The sequence below is a fragment of the Haliotis rubra genome, unplaced genomic scaffold, assembly GCF_003918875.1.
Source record: "Haliotis rubra isolate DU_JTF1 unplaced genomic scaffold, ASM391887v1 Scf256, whole genome shotgun sequence".
Lineage (NCBI taxonomy): Eukaryota > Metazoa > Mollusca > Gastropoda > Lepetellida > Haliotidae > Haliotis > Haliotis rubra.
The window spans coordinates 1,027,281-1,048,778 of record NW_025766625.1 but is presented as its reverse complement, the minus strand read 5'-3'; the positions used below and the strand labels follow the sequence as shown (position 1 = coordinate 1,048,778).

Here is a 21,498-nt window from a genome sequence, read left to right as displayed (position 1 = left end):
CTTGAGGTATTCTTGTTTTTAAAAACAAACGAAGGAGTTTAGAAAACTTAAGGCTGGATATGATTGATAGAGGAACTGTGGCTGTCTGTAAGAAGACAATTAGAACTGAGCTGCATTCAATGGGTTGGCAGAAAAGCGAGGAATTCCTTCACCGATCATGAAACCTGAACAAAAGGAGCGAAGGTTGAACTGGTGCTTACAGCATACAAATTTTAACTGGGACAATGTGATTTTCTCAGATGAAAGTTCTGTGTGTCTGTTTCCTAATACACTGAAATTCTGGACCCAAACCTTTGTATCAGCGCCCAAAGTACAGTCCGAAATTTAACGTGTGGGGTGGAATATCTGTGTTAGGGACAACGCCCCTCTGTGTATTTTGAAGAGAATATGAACAGTGAGCGGTACACAGATATTCTCGAGGGACATTTACTTCCATCTGCTCACGTGTTCTATGGAAATGTTTCGATTTTCCAGCAGGACAACGACCCAAAACATCGTTCAAAGCATTCACAGGCCTGGTTTCGGACCCAAAATATGACATTATTAGATTGGCCAAGCTATAGCGCTGACCTAACTCCAATAGAAAATGTTTGGGGACTTATAAAGGAAAGTGTCAATAAGAAAAATCTGACAAATATTTCTGAAATGAAAGAAGAGGTGGTCCGATATTGGGACAGCATGGACCACGACTTTCTAACGTCTTTGATCAGTAGTATGCCCCGCCGCATTGAAGCCTGCATTGCTGCCCATGGTGACTTGACAAACTACTAACTGTTCACCTGTCTATGAATCTGGAGTTATGTTCTGCTAATATTCACATTTAATACGTGAGTAATGAGAGAAAAAAATATAAAAATTACAATCTTTAAATTCTCAATAATTTCTGGTTGTACTGTATTTAGTATATTCTGGAACAAATTTTATTTTCCACACATCCCTCCCGCATTTGGGTGGAAAATGATCAATGTCCCTAATCGCGTCTTGATAATATCTTCAATACAGGTATATTATACTTACATATTGTTGAATATTTGTATGTCCCGTCGTTAAACACGTTTTAACCTTGGTTTTGATAACGCACTGTTGTGGTATCTCTTCTTTCAGGTTAGAATTGGTCTTCAGCAACCCGCGCGGCGATTAATGGAATCGGGTGGTCACTCTCGTCTACACGTCATCGTATCCCAAGTGCATAGATCAATGGTCATGCTGTTAATCACTGGATTGACTGGTTCGGACTCTATTATTTACAGGACGCGCCATATAGATGGAATATTGCTGTGCGAGTCGTTAAACAACAAACAAACACAATTCTTCTGATAACAAACAAAACCACCCGGTACACAACTTCTCATAACTCCAACAGGAGTGGCTCATTTTATATAATGTTATCTTATAGCATCTCATATGTACATTGAGGTTAGATGTTAATAAACTATCTGTCTGTCAGTCTTGGCTAAACTAGTAAACATGTCCAAACGGTTACAGGCCGGGAAAGCCACATTTCCGAAACAGATAGCCAAACTTTTATGAACATTTTATTGATATAAATGAACTTTAAAAAAACAATACACAGTACCATCCGCAATATAACTGTAACATTGTTTCTTTTCTTTGGGGCATCTTATTATTTCTATTTGTGGATTGCCTTACCAAGCATTGTCTTTTTTGTCTTTTGTAATTGTCTAAAACATTTATCGTTTTATACTAACACCATAGCGACAACCAAACATTGTCATAATGCAGGTCAGCATTGGGTTGGAGAGGGAAGGGGGAGAGTGAGGGAGGGGGTGTTATTTTGATTCACTTCAGTGTTATCCTGACAGGGATGAAACGAGTTATGTTTTATGGATTGCCGGCATCGCCATGACGACACGTACACATGTTTAAGAACCATGGCGAGGGTGCTTGCAAAGCACTACATCCATCGTCACAGCTCACTCTAGTCTAGTATCTCTCAGCAAGCAAGCAATCTACGACCATGAAATTTACGATAGCAATCATTTTGCTTGGTAAGTATCTCAACTTATACAGGTGTGAAATTTGTTCATGCTATTAATGTTACACGTTAACAATGAATTGAATTTATGATACCGCTTTTCTGATTAGAAGAATTTCATTTGGTCTCAAGTTCAAACCATTATTGATGTTTTATTTGTCCCTTCTTACTCTGTATGAAGCTTGTATCCGAAAGAGGAGGATCGTTATTATAATTATGCAATTGGTTTTTCTTGATTTGAGGAAACGCATATGTTGTCCATATGGTGCTTAGATGTTTTAATACACGTGAACGTAATGTTTCATTTCTTTATAAAAGATACAGAACATAGTGCCCGTTCTGAGATGTTGCTACAACACTACACTGTTATACAGGTTCCGCTATAGTCAAAGGTTGGCACACGCTTCTCGTTTGAAGATTTTATTTTAATGCCACATGATTTTCATCATCCCCTCATTATTTCAAGTTAACGCATATGCTGCTCGTTCTTGTTATACTTGACGTGATTTTAATCGTCCTTCTTCAGTCAAACGTATAGCGTGAAATGGGCTTTTTGTCTCTTAAGCGATGATCCACCTTAATGTACAGGGAAACCTAATTTTCCGATCTCTCCGACTAAACCCGCCAGGATTAAGATATTACCAACTGTGAGGGCGAGGAGTGATGATTCTCAGTGAAATTCATTACAATAAATGTCAAATGAAGACTTGCTTTTGCTTCAGGTGCCCTGCTCGAGTCAGTGGCTGCCTGCAGCATTGCTTCGTGCTCCCTGACGGGTACGCTGACGGGGACAGCCGGATGCACGTATGTGACATACTTAGATTTTATAAGGAGCCCTGGCCCCGGTGTTTTGATGGTAGAGATAGATCGACAACAGTTACATTGTGAATACTCGATTCGCCATAATCTGAAATGTAGCTTCATTCTGACTGAAACAACAAGCATATTTCTTTATGATTTTAACAGCAGTTGACATTCCCTCAAAGAACCTCGTTGAACTATAGCCGTAGCTGTTTAAATATATGTGTATCTGATATTTTGGGGGTTATGATTCAAATCTGAAATGATAAGGCGATGCTTTACCAAATACTTCGGGTTTTACCCTGAATATGCAATAGTCAGGCAATATTGTGGCAGGGTGTACCAGAAATACCGGTCAAACGCCTTAACTTGAGGGCTACCCTACCGCCCCACGTGGTCTTGTTTCAGCATGGAATATAAGTGAGTCCCGCAGAGGAATGACAAGTCTGTGGTTATGAACTGTATTTGGTTAACCCATCCTAACAGTGACTCAAATCCCATTCCTAGAACTGCGACCAACGGAGTACATGGATGGATCATTTTGGAACTGATGTAGCATTTATCATTCGAACAATTACTCAACTCGGATTAAATATATATTACACCTTATTCTACACAGGTATATCTGCTTGAGGTACTGAAAATATTCTTTTCCCCGGACATCTGTCGGTTTTTAAGTGTTAGATTCTCTAAGGAGTTAGGGATATCCGAAGTCGTTTACAACGCCTTTTTTGACACTCATCGACATTCATAATCCAATTCGTTTTTGCAAATTGAAATCATAACAAAACTATGACGAGTGATTAGAAGCAATACCGCTGGAGGCCGAGTGTGTGACGTTTTGTCTCATCTGTACGCAGGAACTACCAGACCTATATCACTTGTCTGGGCACCCAAAAGAACAGCTGTGGCACCAGTGCACTAGATATAGCTGCTAAGGGAATCATCGACACCGCCATCAACAGCAACACACTTTTAAGGACAGCTTTGGGCTGCAGTAAGTACCGATGAAAATATTATAATTGGATTATTTGTTTAAAAGGAGAGCAAATTATGTTTTCTATCTAAAGCTGGGTATCCGATAGCGGTTAAATTTCCAGATTCCCCATCCATAAACGTCACTGAACTTTACCCTTAACTGGACACTTCCGTGGGAAGAATATGAAAAGTATCTATCCACGAAAGGTCATCCAGGCACTACAATAATCCCTTTTGGTGATTATATTCGTATTAAGCTCTCCAAACTGCCCTTATTACCTGAGATGTCCTTGTCCTCCAAATGCCCTTATTACCTGAGATGTCCTTGTCCTCCAAAATGCCCTTATTACCTGAATTGTCCCTGTCCTCCAAAATGCCCTTATTACCTGCCTTGTCCTCCAAATGCCCTTATTACCTGAGATGTCCTTGTCCTCCAAAATGCCCTTATTACCTGAATTGTCCCTGTCCTCCAAAATGCCCTTATTACCTGAGATAACCTTGTGTTCCAAAATGCCCTCATCACCTGAGATGTTATTGTCATCCAAAATGCCCTTATTACCTGAGGTGTCCCTGTCCCCCAAAATGGCCTTATTACCTGAGATGCCCTTGTTCTGCAAAATGCCCTAATTACCTGAGATATCCGTGTACTCCAAAATGCACTTATTAAATGAGATGTCCTTGTCCTCCAAGATGCCCATATTACCTGACATATCCTTGTCCTTCAAAATGCCCTTATTACCTGAGGTGTCCTTGTCCTCCAAAATGCCCTTGTTACCTGAGGTGTCCCTGTCCTCCAAAATGCCCTTATTACCTGAGGTGTCCCTGTCCTCCAAAATGCCCTTATTACCTGAGGTGTCCTTGTCCTCCAAGATGCCTTTATTCCCTGAGCTGTCCCTGTCCTCCAAAATGGCCTTATTACCTGAGATGTCCTTGTTCTGCACAAATCCCTTATTACCTGAGATATCGATATCTTTGTCCTCCAAGACGCCCTTATTACCTGAGATGTCCCTGTCCTCCAAAATGCCCTTATTACCTGAGGTGTCCTTGTTATTCAAGATGCCTTTATAACCTGAGATATCCTAGTCCTACAAAATGCCCTTATTAACTGAGATGTCCTTGTCATCCAAAATGCCCTATTACCTGATCTGACCTTGTCCTCCAAAATGCCCTTATTACCTGAGATGTCTTTCTCCTCAAAGATTCCCTTATCACCTGAGATATCCTTGTCCTCCAAAATGCCCTTATTACCTGAGCTGTCCCTGTCCTCCAAAATGCCCTTATTACCTGAGGTGTCCCTGTCCTCCAAAATGCCCTTATTACCTGAGATGTCCTTGTCCTCCAAGATGCCCTTATTGACTGAGATGTCCCTGTCCTCCAAAATGTCGTCATTACCGGAGATGCCCTTGTCCTCAAAGATGCCCTTAGTTCCTGAGATGTCCTTGTCATCTAAAATGTCCTTATCACCTGAGGTGTCCTTGTCCTCCAAGATGCCCTTATTACCTGAGGTGTCCCTGTCTTCAAACTGCCCTTGTTATTACCTGAGATGTCCTTGTCCTCCAAGATCCCCTTATTGACTGAGATGTCCCTGTCCTCCAAAATGCCCTTATTACCTGAGGTGTCCTTGTCCTTCAAAATGCCCTTATTACCTGAGATGTTCTTGTCCTCCAAGATGCCGTAGTACCTGAGATGTCCCTGTCCTCCAAGATGACCTTATTACCTGAGGTGTCCCTGTCTCCAAACTGCCCTTATTATTACCTGAGATGTCCTCGTCCTCCAAGATGCCCATATTACCTGACATATCCTTGTCCTTCAAAATGCCCTTATTACCTGAGGTGTCCTTGTCCTCCAAAATGCCCTTGTTACCTGAGGTGTCCCTGTCCTCCAAAATGCCCTTATTACCTGAGGTGTCCCTGTCCTCCAAAATGCCCTTATTACCTGAGGTGTCCTTGTCCTCCAAGATGCCTTTATTCCCTGAGCTGTCCCTGTCCTCCAAAATGGCCTTATTACCTGAGATGTCCTTGTTCTGCACAAATCCCTTATTACCTGAGATATCGATATCTTTGTCCTCCAAGACGCCCTTATTACCTGAGATGTCCCTGTCCTCCAAAATGCCCTTATTACCTGAGGTGTCCTTGTTATTCAAGATGCCTTTATAACCTGAGATATCCTAGTCCTACAAAATGCCCTTATTAACTGAGATGTCCTTGTCCTCCAAAATGCCCTATTACCTGATCTGACCTTGTCCTCCAAAATGCCCTTATTACCTGAGATGTCTTTCTCCTCAAAGATTCCCTTATCACCTGAGATATCCTTGTCCTCCAAAATGCCCTTATTACCTGAGCTGTCCCTGTCCTCCAAAATGCCCTTATTACCTGAGGTGTCCCTGTCCTCCAAAATGTCCTTATCACCTGAGGTGTCCTTGTCCTCCAAGATGCCCTTATTACCTGAGGTGTCCCTGTCTTCAAACTGCCCTTATTATTACCTGAGATGTCCTTGTCCTCCAAGATGCCCTTATTGACTGAGATGTCCCTGTCCTCCAAAATGCCCTTATTACCTGAGGTGTCCTTGTCCTTCAAAATGCCCTTATTACCTGAGATGTTCTTGTCCTCCAAGATGCCTTAGTACCTGAGATGTCCCTGTCCTCCAAGATGACCTTATTACCTGAGGTGTCCCTGTCTCCAAACTGCCCTTATTATTACCTGAGATGTCCTCGTCCTCCAAGATGCCCTTATTGACTGAGATGTTATTGTCATCCAAAATGCCCTTATTACCTGAGGTGTCCCTGTCCCCCAAAATGGCCTTATTACCTGAGATGCCCTTGTTCTGCAAAATGCCCTTATTACCTGAGATATCCTTGTCCTCCAAGATGCCTTTATTTCCTGAGATGTCCTTGTCCTCCAAAATGCCCTTATTACCTGAGATATCCGTGTACTCCAAAATGCCCTTATTAAATGAGATGTCCTCGTCCTCCAAGATGCCCATATTACCGACATATCCTTGTCCTCCAAAATGCCATTATTACCTCAGATGTCCTTGTCCTCCAAAATACCCTTCTTACCTGAGGTGTCCCTGTCCTCCAAAATGCCCTTATTACCTGAGATGTCCTTGTCCTTCAAAATGCCCTTATTACCTTAGATGTCCTTGTCCTCCAAGATGCCTTAGTACCTGAGATGTCCCTATCCTCCAAAATGCCCTTATTACCTGATATGTCCTTGTTCTGCAAATCTGCCCATACTACCTGAGGTGTCCTTGTCCTCCAAAATGTCCTTATTACCTGGGATGTCCTTGTCCTCAAAGATGCCCATATCACCTGATGTGTCCTTGTCCTCCTGGATGCCCTTATTACCTGAGGATGTCCCTGTCCTCCAAAATGCCCTTATTTCCTGACATGTCCTTGTCCTCCAAAATGCCCTTATTACCCGGGGATATCCTTGTCCTCCCAAATGGCCTGGCACCTGGGATGTCCTTGTCCTCCAAAGACATGGGTTACCTGAGATGTCCTTGTCCTCCTAAATGCCCTTATCACCTGGGGTGTCCTTGTCCTCCAAAATGACCTTATTACCTGAGGGTATCACTGTCCTCCAAATGCCTGAGCCTGATGTCTATGTCCTCAAAGATGCCCACTATCACCTGAGATGTCCTTGTCCTCCAAAATGCCCTTATCACCTGAGATGTCTTTGTCCTCCAAAATGACCTTATTACCTGAGATGTCTTTGTCCTCCAAAATGCCCTTATCACCTGGATGTCGTTGTCCTCAAAGATGCCCCCTTATCACCTGGGATGTCCTTGTCCTCCAAAATGCCCTTATTACCTGAGGTGTCCTGTCCTCCAAGTCCCCAAAATTACCTGTGTCCCTGTCCTCCAAATGCCCTAATTACCTGAGGATGTCTTTGTCCTCCAAAATACCCTTAATTACCAGAGGTGTCCTTGTCCTCAAAGATGCCCTTATCACCTGGGATGTCCTTGTCCTCAAAGTGCCCTTACCAGATGTGTTGCTGTCCTCCAAAATGCCCTTATTACCTGGGGTGTCCCTGTCCTCCAAAATGCCCTTATTACCTGAGCTGTCCCTGTCCTCCAAAATGCCCTTATTACCTGGGATGTCCTTGTCCTCCAAAATGCCCTTATTACCTGGGATGTCCTTGTCCTCCAAAATGCCCTTATTACCTGGAGATGTCCCTGTCCTCCAAAAATGCCCTTATCACCTGATGATGTCCTTGTCCTCCAAAATGCCCTATTACCTCCAAGATGTCCTTGTCCTCCAAAATGCCCTTATTACCTAAGATGTCCTTGTCCTCCAAAATGCCCTTATCACCTGAGATGTCCTTGTCCTCCAAAATGTTATCACCTGAGATGTACTGTCGTTGAAAAAATGATTATTATCTGAGGTGTCCCTGTCCTCCAAATGCCCGTATTATCTGAGATGTCTATGTGTCCTCAAAGATGCCCTTATCACCTGAGATGTCCTTGTCCTCCAAAATGCCCTTATCACCTGAGATGCCCTTGTCCTCCAAGATGCCCTTAGCTCCTGAGATGTCGTTGTCCTCAAAGATGCCCTTATCACCTGAGATGTCCTTGTCCTCCAAACTGCCCTTATTACCTACTTGAGATCTCCTTTGTCCTCCAAAATGCCCTTATCACCTGAGCTGTCCTTGTCCTCCAAAATGCCCTAATTACCTGAGGTGTGCCTGTCCTCCAAAATGCCCTTATAACCTGAGATATCCTTGTCCTCCAAGATGCCCTTATTGACTGAGATGTCCCTGTCCTCCAAAATGCCCTTATTACCTGAAGTGTCCTTGTCCTTCAAAAATGCCCTTATTACCTTGGGATGTCCTTGTCCTCCAAGATGCCTTGGTACCTGAGATGTCCCTGTCCTCCGAGATGCCCCCTGAGGTGTCCCTGTCTCAAACTGCCTCCTTATTACCTGAGATGTCCTTGTCCTCCAGGATGCCCTTATTGACTGAGATGTCCCTGTCCTCCAAAATGCCCTTATATTACCTGAGGTGTCCTTGTCCTTCAAAATGCCTTCTGATTACCTGGGATGTCCTTGTCCTCCAAGATGCCTTATTACCTGAGATGTCCCTATCCTCCAAGATGCCCTTATTACCTGGGGTGTCCTGTCCTCCAAAAATGCCCTTGTTACCTGTGTCCCTGTCCTCCAAATGCCCTTATTTCCTGAGATGTCCCTGTCCTCCAAAATGCCCTTATTACCTGAGGTGTCCTTGTCCTCCAAGATGCCTTTATTCCTGAGAGATGTCCCTGTCCTCCAAAATGCCCTTGTTACCTGAGATGTCCTTGTTCTGCCTTACAAATCCCATATTACCTGAGATATCGTTATCTTTGTCCTCCAAATGCCCTTATTACCTGAGAGATGTCCCTGTCCTGCCCATGATTACCTGGGGTGTCCTTGTTATTCAAGATGTATGGTGTCCTGTCCTACAAAATGCCCTTATTACCTGGGATGTCCTTGTCCTCCAAAATGCCCTTATTACCTGATCTGACCTTGTCCTCCAAGATGCCTCATTACCCGAGATGTCTTTCTCCTCAAAGATGCCCTTATCACCTGAGATGTCCTTGTCCTCCAAGATGCCTTTATTACCTGGATATCCGTGTCCTCAAAATGCCCTTATTAAATGAGATGTCCTCGTCCTCCAAGATGCCCATATTACCTGACATATCCTTGTCCTCCAAAATGCCATTGATACCTCCAGATGTCCTTGTCCCTCCAAAAATGCCCCTTCTTACCTGAGGTGTCCCTGTCCTCCAAAATGCCCTTACCTTGTCCTTGATGATGATGTCCTTGTCCTCCAAGATGCCTTAGTACCTGAGATGTCCTTGTCCTCCAAAATGCCCTTATTACCTGATCCTGAGATGTCCTTGTCCTCCAAAATGTCATTATTACCTGAGGATCCTTGTCCTCAAAGATGTGCCCATATCCTGATGTGTCCTTGTCCTCCTGAATGCCCTTATTACCTGTCCTCCAAAGATGTCCTGATGTCCTCCAAAAATGTCCCTTGTCCTCCCAAATCATATTATGGCCTGTCCACCTGTCCTTGTCCTTCCAAAATGTGTAGATTACCTGGGATGTCTTTGTCCTCCAAGAGATGTCCATGTCACCTGAGGATGTCCTTGTCCTCCAAAATGACCTTATTACCTGGAGGTGTCACTGTCCTCCAAAACTGGGATGTCCTTGGTCCTTATATTACCTGTCCTCCAAAGATGCCCTTATCACCTGAGATGTCCTTGTCCTCCAAAATGCCCATATCACCTGAGATGTCCCTGTCCTCCAAATGCCCTAATTACCTGAGATGTCCTTGTCCTCAAAGTTGCCCTTATCACATGAGATGTCAAATCCAAGATGCCCACTTACCCTGAGGGTGTCCTTGTCCTCCAAATGCCCTGTCCTCCATCCCACCTGAGATGTCCTTGCCCTCCTCCTTGTCCTCCAAAATCCCTTATTACCAGAGGTGAGTATCCTTGTCCTCCAAAATGCCCACTATTCCAAAGTGCCCTTGATGTGTTTGCTTGTCCTCCAAAATGCCCTTATTACCTGAGGTGTTCCTGTCCTCCAAAATGCCCTTATTACCTGAGCTATCCTTCTCCTCAAAGATGCCCTTATCACTTGAGGTGTCCTTGTCCTCCAAAATGACATTATTACCTGAGCTGTCACTGTCCTCCAAAATGCCCTTTTTACCTGAGATGTCTATGTCCTCAAAGATGCCCTTATCACCTGAGATGTCCTTGTCCTCAAAAATGCCCTTATCACCTAAGATGTCCTTGTCCTCCAAAATGGCCTTAGCACCTGAGATGTCCTTGTCCTCGAAAATGACCTTATTACCTCAGGTGTCACTGTCCTCCAAAATGCCCTTTTACCTGGGATGTCTGTGTCCTCAAAGATGCCCTTATCACCTGAGATGTCCTTGTCCTCCAAAAATTCCCTTATCACCTAAGATGTCTTTGTCCTCCAAAATGCCCTAATTACCTGAGATGTCTTTGTCCTCAAAGTGCCCTTATCACCTGAGATGTCCTTGTCCTCAAAGATGCCCTTATTACCTGAGATGTCCTTGTCCTCCAAAATCCTTATTACCCTGAGGTGTCCCTGTCCTCCAAAATCCCCAAATTACCTGGAGATGTCCCTGTCCTCCAAAATGCCCTTATTACCTGAGATGTCCTTGTCCTCCAAAATACCCTTATTACCTAGAGGTGGCCTTGTCCTCCAAAATGCCCATATCACCTGGGATATCCTTGTCCTCCAAAGTGCCCTTATTACCAGATGTGTTGCTGTCCTCCAAAATGCCCTTATTACCTGAGGTGTCCCTGTCCTCCAAAATGCCCTTATTACCTGAGCTATCCTTCTCCTCAAAGATGCCCTTATCACTTGAGGTGTCCTTGTCCTCCTGAATGCCCTTATTACCTGAGGTGTCCTTGTCCTCCAAAATGACATTATTACCTGAGCTGTCACTGTCCTCCAAAATGCCCTTTTTACCTGAGATGTCTATGTCCTCAAAGATGCCCTTATCACCTGAGATGTCCTTGTCCTCCAAAATTCCCTTATCACCTAAGATGTCTTTGTCCTCCAAAATGCCCTAATTACCTGAGATGTCTTTGTCCTCAAAAATTGCCCTTATCACCTGAGATGTCGTTGTCCTCAAATATGCCCTTATTACCTGAGATGTCCTTGTCCTCCAAAATGCCCTTATTACCTGAGGTGTCCCTGTCCTCCAAAATGCCCAAATTACCTGAGATGTCCCTGTCCTCCAAAATGCCCTTATTACCTGAGATGTCCTTGTCCTCCAAAATGCCCTTATTACCAGAGGTGTCCTTGTCCTCCAAAATGCCCTTACCACCTATGATATCCTTGTCCTCCAAAATGCCCTATTACCTAAGATGTCCTTGTCCTCCAAAATGCCCTTATTACCTGAGAAGTCCTTGTCCTCCAAAATGCCCTTATCACCTGAGATATACTTGTCGTTGAAAATGACCTTATTATCTGAGGTGTCCCTGTCCTCAAAGATGCCCTTATCACCTGAGATGTCCTTGTCCTCCAAAATGCCCTTATCACCTGAGATGCCCTTGTCCTCCAAGATGCCCTTAGCTCCTGAGATGTCGTTGTCCTCAAGATGCCCTTATCACCTGAGATGTCCTTGGACCTCCAAACTGTCCCTGTGTTACTTGAGATCCTTGTCCACAATGCCCTTATCACCTGAGCTGTCCCTGTCATCCAAAATGCCCTAATTACCTGAGGTGTGCCTGTCCTCCAAAATGCCCTTATAACCTGAGATGTCCTTGTCCTCCATGCCCTTATTGATGTCCCTGTCCTCCAAAATGCCCTTATTACCTGAAGTGTCCTTGTCCTTCAAAATGCCCTTATTACCTTAGATGTCCTTGTCCTCCAAGATGCCTTAGTACCTGAGATGTCCCTGTCCTCCAAGATGCCCATGATTACCTGAGGTGTCCCTGTCTCCAAACTGCTCCCTTATTACCTGAGATGTCCTTGTCCTCAAAGATGCCCTATGACCTGACTGAGATGTCCCTGTCCTCCTGCCATGATTACCTGGGGTGTCCTTGTCCTTCAAAATGCCCGGATTCCTTTTAGATGTCCTTGTCCTCCAAGATGCCTTATTACCTGAGATGTCCCTATCCTCCAAGATGCCCTTATTACCTGGAGGTGTCCTTGTCCTCCAAAATGTCCTCCAAAAAATGCCCTATTACCTGAGATGTCCTTGTCCTCCAAAATGCCCTTATTACCTGAGATGTCCCTGTCCTCCAAGATGCCCTTATTACCTGGAGATGTCCCTGTCCTCCAAACTGCCCTTATTAAGATGTCCTCGTCCTCCAAGATCACCTATTACCTGACATGTCCTTTGTCCTCCAAAATGCCCTTATTACCTGGGAGGTCTTGTCCTCCAAAATGCCCTTATTACCTGAGGTGTCCTGTCCTCCAAAAATGCCCTTATTACCTGAGGTGTCCCTGTCCTCCAAAATGCCCTTATTACCTGAGGTGTCCTTGTCCTCCAAAGATGCCTTTTTTTCCCTGAGGGATGTCCCTGTCCTCCAAAATGAGATGTCCTTTGCTGCAGCCACTCCTTATTACCTGGGATGGTCCTCCAAGACGCCCTGTATTACCTGAGAGATGTCCCTGTCCAAAATGCCCTTATTACCTGAGGTGTCCTTGTTATTCAAGATGCCTTTTATAACCTGAGATATCCTAGTCCCACAAAAATATGCCCTTATTACTGCCCTTTTACCTGAGGTGTCCTTGTCCTCCAAAATGACATTATTACCTGAGATGTCCTTGTCCTCCAAAATGCCCTTATTACCTGAGATGTCCATGTCCTCCAAGATGCCCTTATCACCTGAGGATGTCCTTGTCCTCCAAAATGCCCTTATCACCTGAGATGTCCTTGTCCTCCAAAATGCCCTTTATTACCTGAGATCCTTGTCCTCGAAAAATGACCTTATTACCTAAGATGTCATTGTCCTCCAAAGATGCCCTTATCACCCTGAGATGTCCTGTGTCCTCAAAGATGCCCTTATTACCTTGTCCTCCAAAAATTCCCCTTTATCCCTAAGATGTCCTTGTCCTCCAAAATGCCCTTATTACCTGAGATGTCTTTGTCCTCAAAAATGCCCTTATCACCTGAGATGTCCTTGTCCTCCAAAGATGCCCTTATTACCTGAGGATGTCCTTGTCCTCCAAAATGCCCTTATTACCTGAGGTGTCCCTGTCCTCCAAAATCCCTTGTTACTCCAAAGATGTCCTGTCCCTCCAAAATGCCCTTTGATGGCCCACCTGAGATGTCCTTGTCCTCCAAAAAATGCCCTTATTACCAGAGAGTTGTCCTGTGTCCTCCAAAATGCCCTTCCTCCAAAATGCCCTTATTACCTGAGGTGTCCTGTCCTCCAAAATGTGCCCTTATTACCAGATGTGTTGCTGTCCTCCAAAATGCCCTTATTACCTCCAAATGCCCTTATTACTGAGGTGTCCCTGTCCTCCAAAAATGCCCCTTATCACCTGAGATGTCCTTGTCCTCCAAAATGCCCCTTATCACCTGAGGTGTCCTTGTCCTCCAAAATGACCTTATTACCTGAGGTGTCCTGTGTCCTCCAAAATGCCATTATTACCTGAGCTGTCTATGTCCTCAAAATGCCCTTATCACCTGAGATGTCCTTGTCCTCAAAAGATGCCCTTATCACCTGAGATGTCCTTTCCAAAATCCTCACCTAAGATGTCTTTGTCCTCCAAAATGCCCTAATTACCTGAGATGTCTTTGTCCTCAAAAAATTGCCCTTATCACCTGGAGATGTCGTTGTCCTCAAATATGCCCTTATTACCTGAGATGTCCTTGTCCTCCAAATGCCTTCTTATTACCTGAGGTGTCCCTGTCCTCCAAAATGCCCAAATTACCTGAGATGTCCCTGTCCTCCAAAATGCCCTTATTACCTGAGATGTCCTTGTCCTCCAAAATGCCCTTATTACCAGAGGTGTCCTTGTCCTCCAAAATGCCCTTACCACCTATGATATCCTTGTCCTCCAAAATGCCCTATTACCTAAGATGTCCTTGTCCTCCAAAATGCCCTTATTACCTGAGATGTCCTTGTCCTCCAAAATGCCCTTATCACCTGAGATATACTTGTCGTTGAAAATGACCTTATTATCTGAGGTGTCCCTGTCCTCCAAAATGCCCTTATTATCTGAGATGTCTATGTCCTCAAAGATGCCCTTATCACCTGAGATGTCCTTGTCCTCCAAAATGCCCTTATCACCTGAGATGCCCTTGTCCTCCAAGATGCCCTTAGCTCCTGAGATGTCGTTGTCCTCAAAGATGCCCTTATCACCTGAGATGTCCTTGTCCTCCAAACTGCCCTTATTACTTGAGATCTCCTTGTCCTCCACAATGCCCTTATCACCTGAGCTGTCCCTGTCCTCCAAAATGCCCTAATTACCTGGAGGTGTCCCTGTCCTCCAAAATGCCCTTGTTATAACCTGAGATATCCTTGTCCTCCAAGATGCCCTTATTGACTGAGATGTCCCTGTCCTCCAAAATGCCCTTATTACCTGAAGTGTCCTTGTCCTTCAAAATGCCCTTATTACCTTAGATGTCCTTGTCCTCCAAGATGCCTTAGTACCTGAGATGTCCCTGTCCTCCAAGATGCCCTTATTACCTGAGGTGTCCCTGTCTCTCGAAACTGCCCCTATTATTACCTGAGATGTCCTTGTCCTCCAAGATGCCCTTATTGACTGAGAGATGTCCCTGTCCTCCAAAATGCCCTTATTACCTGAGGTGTCCTTGTCCTTCAAAATGCCCGGATTACCTTAGATGTCCTTGTCCTCCAAGATGCCTTATTACCTGAGATGTCCCTATCCTCCAAGATGCCCTTATTACCTGAGGTGTCCTTGTCCTCCAAAATGTCCTTATCACCTGAGGTGTCCCTGTCCTCCAAAATGCCCTATTACCTGAGATGTCCTTGTCTTCCAAAATGCCCTTATTACCTGAGATGTCCCTGTCCTCCAAGATGACCTTATTACCTGAGGTGTCCCTGTCTCCAAACTGCCCTTATTATTACCTGAGATGTCCTCGTCCTCCAAGATGCCCATATTACCTGACATATCCTTGTCCTTCAAAATGCCCTTATTACCTGAGGTGTCCTTGTCCTCCAAAATGCCCTTGTTACCTGAGGTGTCCCTGTCCTCCAAAATGCCCTTATTACCTGAGGTGTCCCTGTCCTCCAAAATGCCCCTTATTACCTGAGGATGTGTCCTTGTCCTCCAAGATGCCTTTATTCCCTGAGATGTCCCTGTCCTCCAAAATGCCCTTATTACCTGAGATGTCCTTGTTCTGCACAAATCCCTTATTACCTGAGATATCGTTATCTTTGTCCTCCAAGACGCCCTTATTACCTGAGATGTCCCTGTCCTCCAAAATGCCCTTATTACCTGAGGTGTCCTTGTTATTCAAGATGCCTTTATAACCTGAGATATCCTAGTCCTACAAAATGCCCTTATTAATTGAGATGTCCTTGTCCTCCAAAATGCCCTATTACCTGATCTGACCTTGTCCTCCAAAATGCCCTCATTACCTGAGATGTCTTTCTCCTCAAAGATTCCCTTATCACCTGAGATATCCTTGTCCTCCAAGATGCCTTTATTACCTGAGATATCCGTGTACTCCAAAATGCCCTTATTAAATGAGATGTCCTCGTCCTCCAAGATGCCCATATTACCGACATATCCTTGTCCTCCAAAATGCCATTATTACCTCAGATGTCCTTGTCCTCCAAAATACCCTTCTTACCTGAGGTGTCCCTGTCCTCCAAAATGCCCTTATTACCTGAGATGTCCTTGTCCTTCAAAATGCCCTTATTACCTTAGATGTCCTTGTCCTCCAAGATGCCTTAGTACCTGAGATGTCCCTATCCTCCAAAATGCCCTTATTACCTGATATGTCCTTGTTCTGCAAAATACCCATACTACCTGAGGTGTCCTTGTCCTCCAAAATGTCCTTATTACCTGAGATACCCTTGTCCTCAAAGATGCCCATATCACCTGATATGTCCTTGTCCTCCTGAATGCCCTTATTACCTGAGATGTCCCTGTCCTCCAAAATGCCCTATTTCCCTGACATGTCCTTGTCCTCCAAAATGCCCTTATTACCCGAGATATCCTTGTCCTCCAAAATGGCCTTAGCACCTGAGATGTTCTTGTCCTCCAAAATGCCCTTATTACCTGAGATGTCCTTGTCCTCTAAAATGTCCTTATCACCTGAGATGTCCTTGTCCTCGAAAATGACCTTATTACCTGAGGTGTCACTGTCCTCCAAAATGCCCTTTTTACCTGCGATGTCTATGTCCTCAAAGATGCCCATATCACCTGAGATGTCCTTGTCCTCCAAAATGCCCTTATCACCTAAGATGTCTTTGTCCTCCAAAATGCCCTAATTACCTGAGATGTCTTTGTCCTCAAAAATTGCCCTTATCACCTGAGATGTCGTTGTCCTCAAAGATGCCCTTATTACCTGAGACGTCCTTGTCCTCCAAAATGCCCTTATTACCTGAGGTGTCCCTGTCCTCCAAAATGCCCAAATTACCTGAGATGTCCCTGTCCTCCAAAATGCCCTTATTACCTGAGATGTCCTTGTCCTCCAAAATACCCTTATTACCAGAGGTGGCCTTGTCCTCCAAAATGCCCTTATCACCTGGGATATCCTTGTCCTCCAAAGTGCCCTTATTACCAGATGTGTTGCTGTCCTCCAAAATGCCCTTATTACCTGAGGTGTCCCTGTCCTCCAAAATGCCCTTATTACCTGAGCTATCCTTCTCCTCAAAGATGCCCTTATCACTTGAGGTGTCCTTGTCCTCCTGAATGCCCTTATTACCTGAGGTGTCCTTGTCCTCCAAAATGACATTATTACCTGAGCTGTCACTGTCCTCCAAAATGCCCTTTTTACCTGAGATGTCTATGTCCTCAAAGATGCCCTTATCACCTGAGATGTCCTTGTCCTCCAAAATGCCCTTATCACCTAAGATGTCCTTGTCCTCCAAAATGGCCTTAGCACCTGAGATGTCCTTGTCCTCGAAAATGACCTTATTACCTAAGGTGTCACTGTCCTCCAAAATGCCCTTTTTACCTGAGATGTCTATGTCCTCAAAGATGCCCTTATCACCTGAGATGTCCTTGTCCTCCAAAATTCCCTTATCACCTAAGATGTCTTTGTCCTCCAAAATGCCCTAATTACCTGAGATGTCTTTGTCCTCAAAAATTGCCCTTATCACCTGAGATGTCGTTGTCCTCAAATATGCCCTTATTACCTGAGATGTCCTTGTCCTCCAAAATGCCCTTATTACCTGAGGTGTCCCTGTCCTCCAAAATGCCCAAATTACCTGAGATGTCCCTGTCCTCCAAAATGCCCTTATTACCTGAGATGTCCTTGTCCTCCAAAATGCCCTTATTACCTGAGGTGTCCCTGTCCTCCAAAATGCCCAAATTACCTGAGATGTCCCTGTCCTCCAAAATGCCCTTATTACCTGAGATGTCCTTGTCCTCCAAAATGCCCTTATCACCTATGATATCCTTGTCCTCCAAAATGCCCTATTACCTAAGATGTCCTTGTCCTCCAAAATGCCCTTATCACCTGAGATATACTTGTCGTTGAAAATGACCTTATTATCTGAGGTGTCCCTGTCCTCCAAAATGCCCTTATTATCTGAGATGTCTATGTCCTCAAAGATGCCCTTATCACCTGAGATGTCCTTGTCCTCCAAAATGCCCTTATCACCTGAGATGCCCTTGTCCTCCAAGATGCCCTTAGCTCCTGAGATGTCGTTGTCCTCAAAGATGCCCTTATCACCTGAGATGTCCTTGTCCTCCAAACTGCCCTTATTACCTGAGATCTCCTTGTCCTCCAAAATGCCCTTATCACCTGAGCTGTCCCTGTCCTCCAAAATGCCCTAATTACCTGAGGTGTCCCTGTCCTCCAAAATGCCCTTATAACCTGAGATATCCTTGTCCTCCAAGATGCCCTTATTGACTGAGATGTCCCTGTCCTCCAAAATGCCCTTATTACCTGAAGTGTCCTTGTCCTTCAAAATGCCCTTATTACCTTAGATGTCCTTGTCCTCCAAGATGCCTTAGTACCTGAGATGTCCCTGTCCTCCGAGATGCCCTTATTACCTGAGGTGTCCCTGTCTCGAAACTGCCCTTATTATTACCTGAGATGTCCTTGTCCTCCAAGATGCCCTTATTGACTGAGATGTCCCTGTCCTCCAAAATGCCCTTATTACCTGAGGTGTCCTTGTCCTTCAAAATGCCCTGATTACCTTAGATGTCCTTGTCCTCCAAGATGCCTTATTACCTGAGATGTCCCTATCCTCCAAAATGCCCTTATTACCTGAGGTGTCCTTGTCCTCCAAAATGTCCTTATCACCTGAGGTGTCCCTGTCCTCCAAAATGCCCTATTACCTGAGATGTCCTTGTCTTCCAAAATGCCCTTATTACCTGAGATGACCTTGTCCTCTAAAATGTCCTTATCACCTGAGGTGTCCTTGTCCTCCAAAATGACCTAATTACCTGAGCTGTCACTGTCCTCCAAAATGCCCTTTTTACCTGAGATGTCTATGTCCTCAAAGGTGCCCTTATCACCTGAGATGTCCTTGTCCTCCAAAATGCCCTTATCACCTGAGATGTCCTTGTCCTCCAAAATGCCCTTATTACCTGAGATGTCTTTGTCCTCAAAGATGCCCTTATTACCTTAGATGTCCTTGTCCTCCAAAATGGCCTTATTACCTGAGGTGTCCCTGTCCTCCAAAATGCCCTGATCCCATGAGATGTCTGTCCTCCAAGATACCCTTGTCACCTGAGATGTCCTTGTCCTCCAAAATGCCCTTATTATCTGAGATGTCTATGTCCTCAAAGATGCCCTTATCACCTGAGATGTCCTTGTCCTAAAAAATGCCCTTATCACCTGAGATGTCCTTGTCCTCCAAACTGCCCTTATCACCTGAGATGTCCTTGTCCTCCAAAATGCACTTATTACCTGAGATGTCCTTGTCCTCCAAAATGACCTTATTACCTTAGATGTCCTTGTCCTCCAAAATGCCCTTATTACCTGAGGTGTCCCTGTCCTCCAAAATGCCTTTATCCCCTGAGATGTCTGTCCTCTAAGATACCCTTGTCACCTGAGATGGTCTTGTTCTTCGTGATTCATTAAATGCATTGTCACTTGTCCTGTGACAGAACCTTGTCATGTCATAGATTCGTGCCTTGTAATATCTAATTGTCTTGCTGTCTGCTATAATATTATTGGGGACGGTGTGGTAGCCTAGTGGGTAGAGCGTTTGCTCGTCACTCCGAAGACCCGGGTTCAATTCCCCTCATGGGTACAATATGTGAAGCCCGTTTCTGGTGTCCCCCGCCGCGATACTGCTGAAATATTGCTAAAAGCGCCGTAAAACTAAACTCACTCACTCTAATATTATTGTCATTGTGCCGTTCGAATTCACTGGTACGCGAGATGTACACGTATTTTCCCATGAAATGTCCTTGTCCCTTGTCCTTACATAATATACCTTCACTCACTCACTGAGCTGTTTTTTTCTTTTTGGATTCCGGTCTTTTTGTGATCCTGAAATATAATTCGCAATTGACCTTTTTCTGACGTTTATGTACATCGATTCTAGCGATTTTCTTTCATTTCCAGGTGGTGCCAGCCTCACAACCATCTCCAGCATGGCTCTCATCCTGTCCGTTGTTGTAACACTGATGAAAACTCACTTTTAATCCGAAAGGCTGGTTTAAGAACAACTCAGGGCCTATTTTCCTCAGTGTTTTATCGCCTTGCATCGTAAAACTTTTGCTTACGTTTTTGTCCCCTAAAATGATCGAATAATTTGGATGTGTACATGTATGAATGTTCACTTGATAATATTGTGCAAAATTTATTTCAAATGTGATGAGTTCTTAGGTAGTAAGTGTTGTTTTCGTTGTATGTTAGACTGCTGAAATATTCTATGCATACCATCTTCTTTGTCCATGTGTTGGCCAAGTAGGTACACGAGGTTTGCTTCCTGACATGTAGGTCATAAATAGCACTTTTGGGATGCCGATTGCTGCAACATTTTCTTAGTGTAAAACCATACTCGAGGGATGACGTGTTCGTTTGTTGTCTTTTTTTCTGATAAAAATGATTATTTTACCAATTCACTTTGTTTTGTTGTATTTAGTAGTTTGTTTTGAATGGTCAACCGTTCGTGTTGCAATTTCAATCTAATTTAGGTTACTTGAGTCTGTAGTGTTGCAGGAAAGGCATTGCCACTCCCTTAAAATTGTTTTTCAGGCAGTCAACTACTTGCAGTTTTGCGCTCACTTGTACGGGTTTGTAAGTACTGATGCAGACAGAGTTGATGGCCTTTTGAAAGACTATCGGCATCGGCATCGGTACCCAATTACCGACGGCCTCAACAGTCCAAGTTATAGTTTCTTGGGCTTCTATCTTGTCCCTCACGGAAACAAGTAGCTCTGCAAATGTTTTCTTTCCAGGCAATTGCCTTTCTTTGGAATGTACCTCTGTTCCCCTTGCAGTGAATGAGTACCCGGTAGAATGACATGTTAATTTTGCTGTTAACCACCACATGGTAAGAATGAAAATCGAGTTCATCTATTGACAGGGGAAATAATGTCAGAGCTTTGAGCATGAATCTTTTATGTGGAAACAAGCGCAATAGAAGTACAAACATTATTTTTAGTATTTCGTCACATACGTTCCAATCACAAAATCAACACTTTCTTTGGTATTTCGATGGGTGTGGCAATGTGAAGTTGATCACTGCAATAACAACTCAACTTGTTTGAGTTTAAAGGACGCTTGCCCACGTGGGTCGTGTCTCCAACTTAAACGTGTAATGCAACCCAACACGCTTGTCAATACCAGCGTTGATGGGTACATTCGATATACACATGATGACACGTGTTGGTTTGTGTATGAGTCTGGACATGCGAGACTGTGAAGTCAAACACCAGTGCCTTCTTCGCTGCGAGTCAAGGGTCACGATAGTGAGACAAGGCTCCTGCAGTTGCTTCAGTAATGTCTTTATCGAAACGCAAAAGAACAGGTGTTTAAGCATATAAATGTTAACTTGATTATGACTTCAACTTTTTAATGGTCAATTTTGCAACTTTCCTGTAAAATCAGTCAATGTTTCTGCAGCTAGTGTCTACATTTCACAACCTT

The 21,498-nt window shown here is 44.3% G+C and overlaps 1 protein-coding gene across 1 annotated transcript; it reads left to right on the top strand.

Moving 5' to 3' along the window:
- The first annotated feature begins 1,884 nt into the window (after positions 1–1,884).
- Positions 1,885–20,467, top strand: LOC124279753. Its single transcript, XM_046715620.1, has 4 exons — positions 1,885–2,009; positions 2,719–2,800; positions 3,658–3,794; positions 19,969–20,467. Exons 1-4 carry the CDS (start codon positions 1,979–1,981, stop codon positions 20,046–20,048), a joined length of 330 nt encoding a protein of 109 aa, XP_046571576.1. The 5' UTR covers positions 1,885–1,978; the 3' UTR covers positions 20,049–20,467.
- The last annotated feature ends 1,031 nt before the right edge of the window (positions 20,468–21,498 follow it).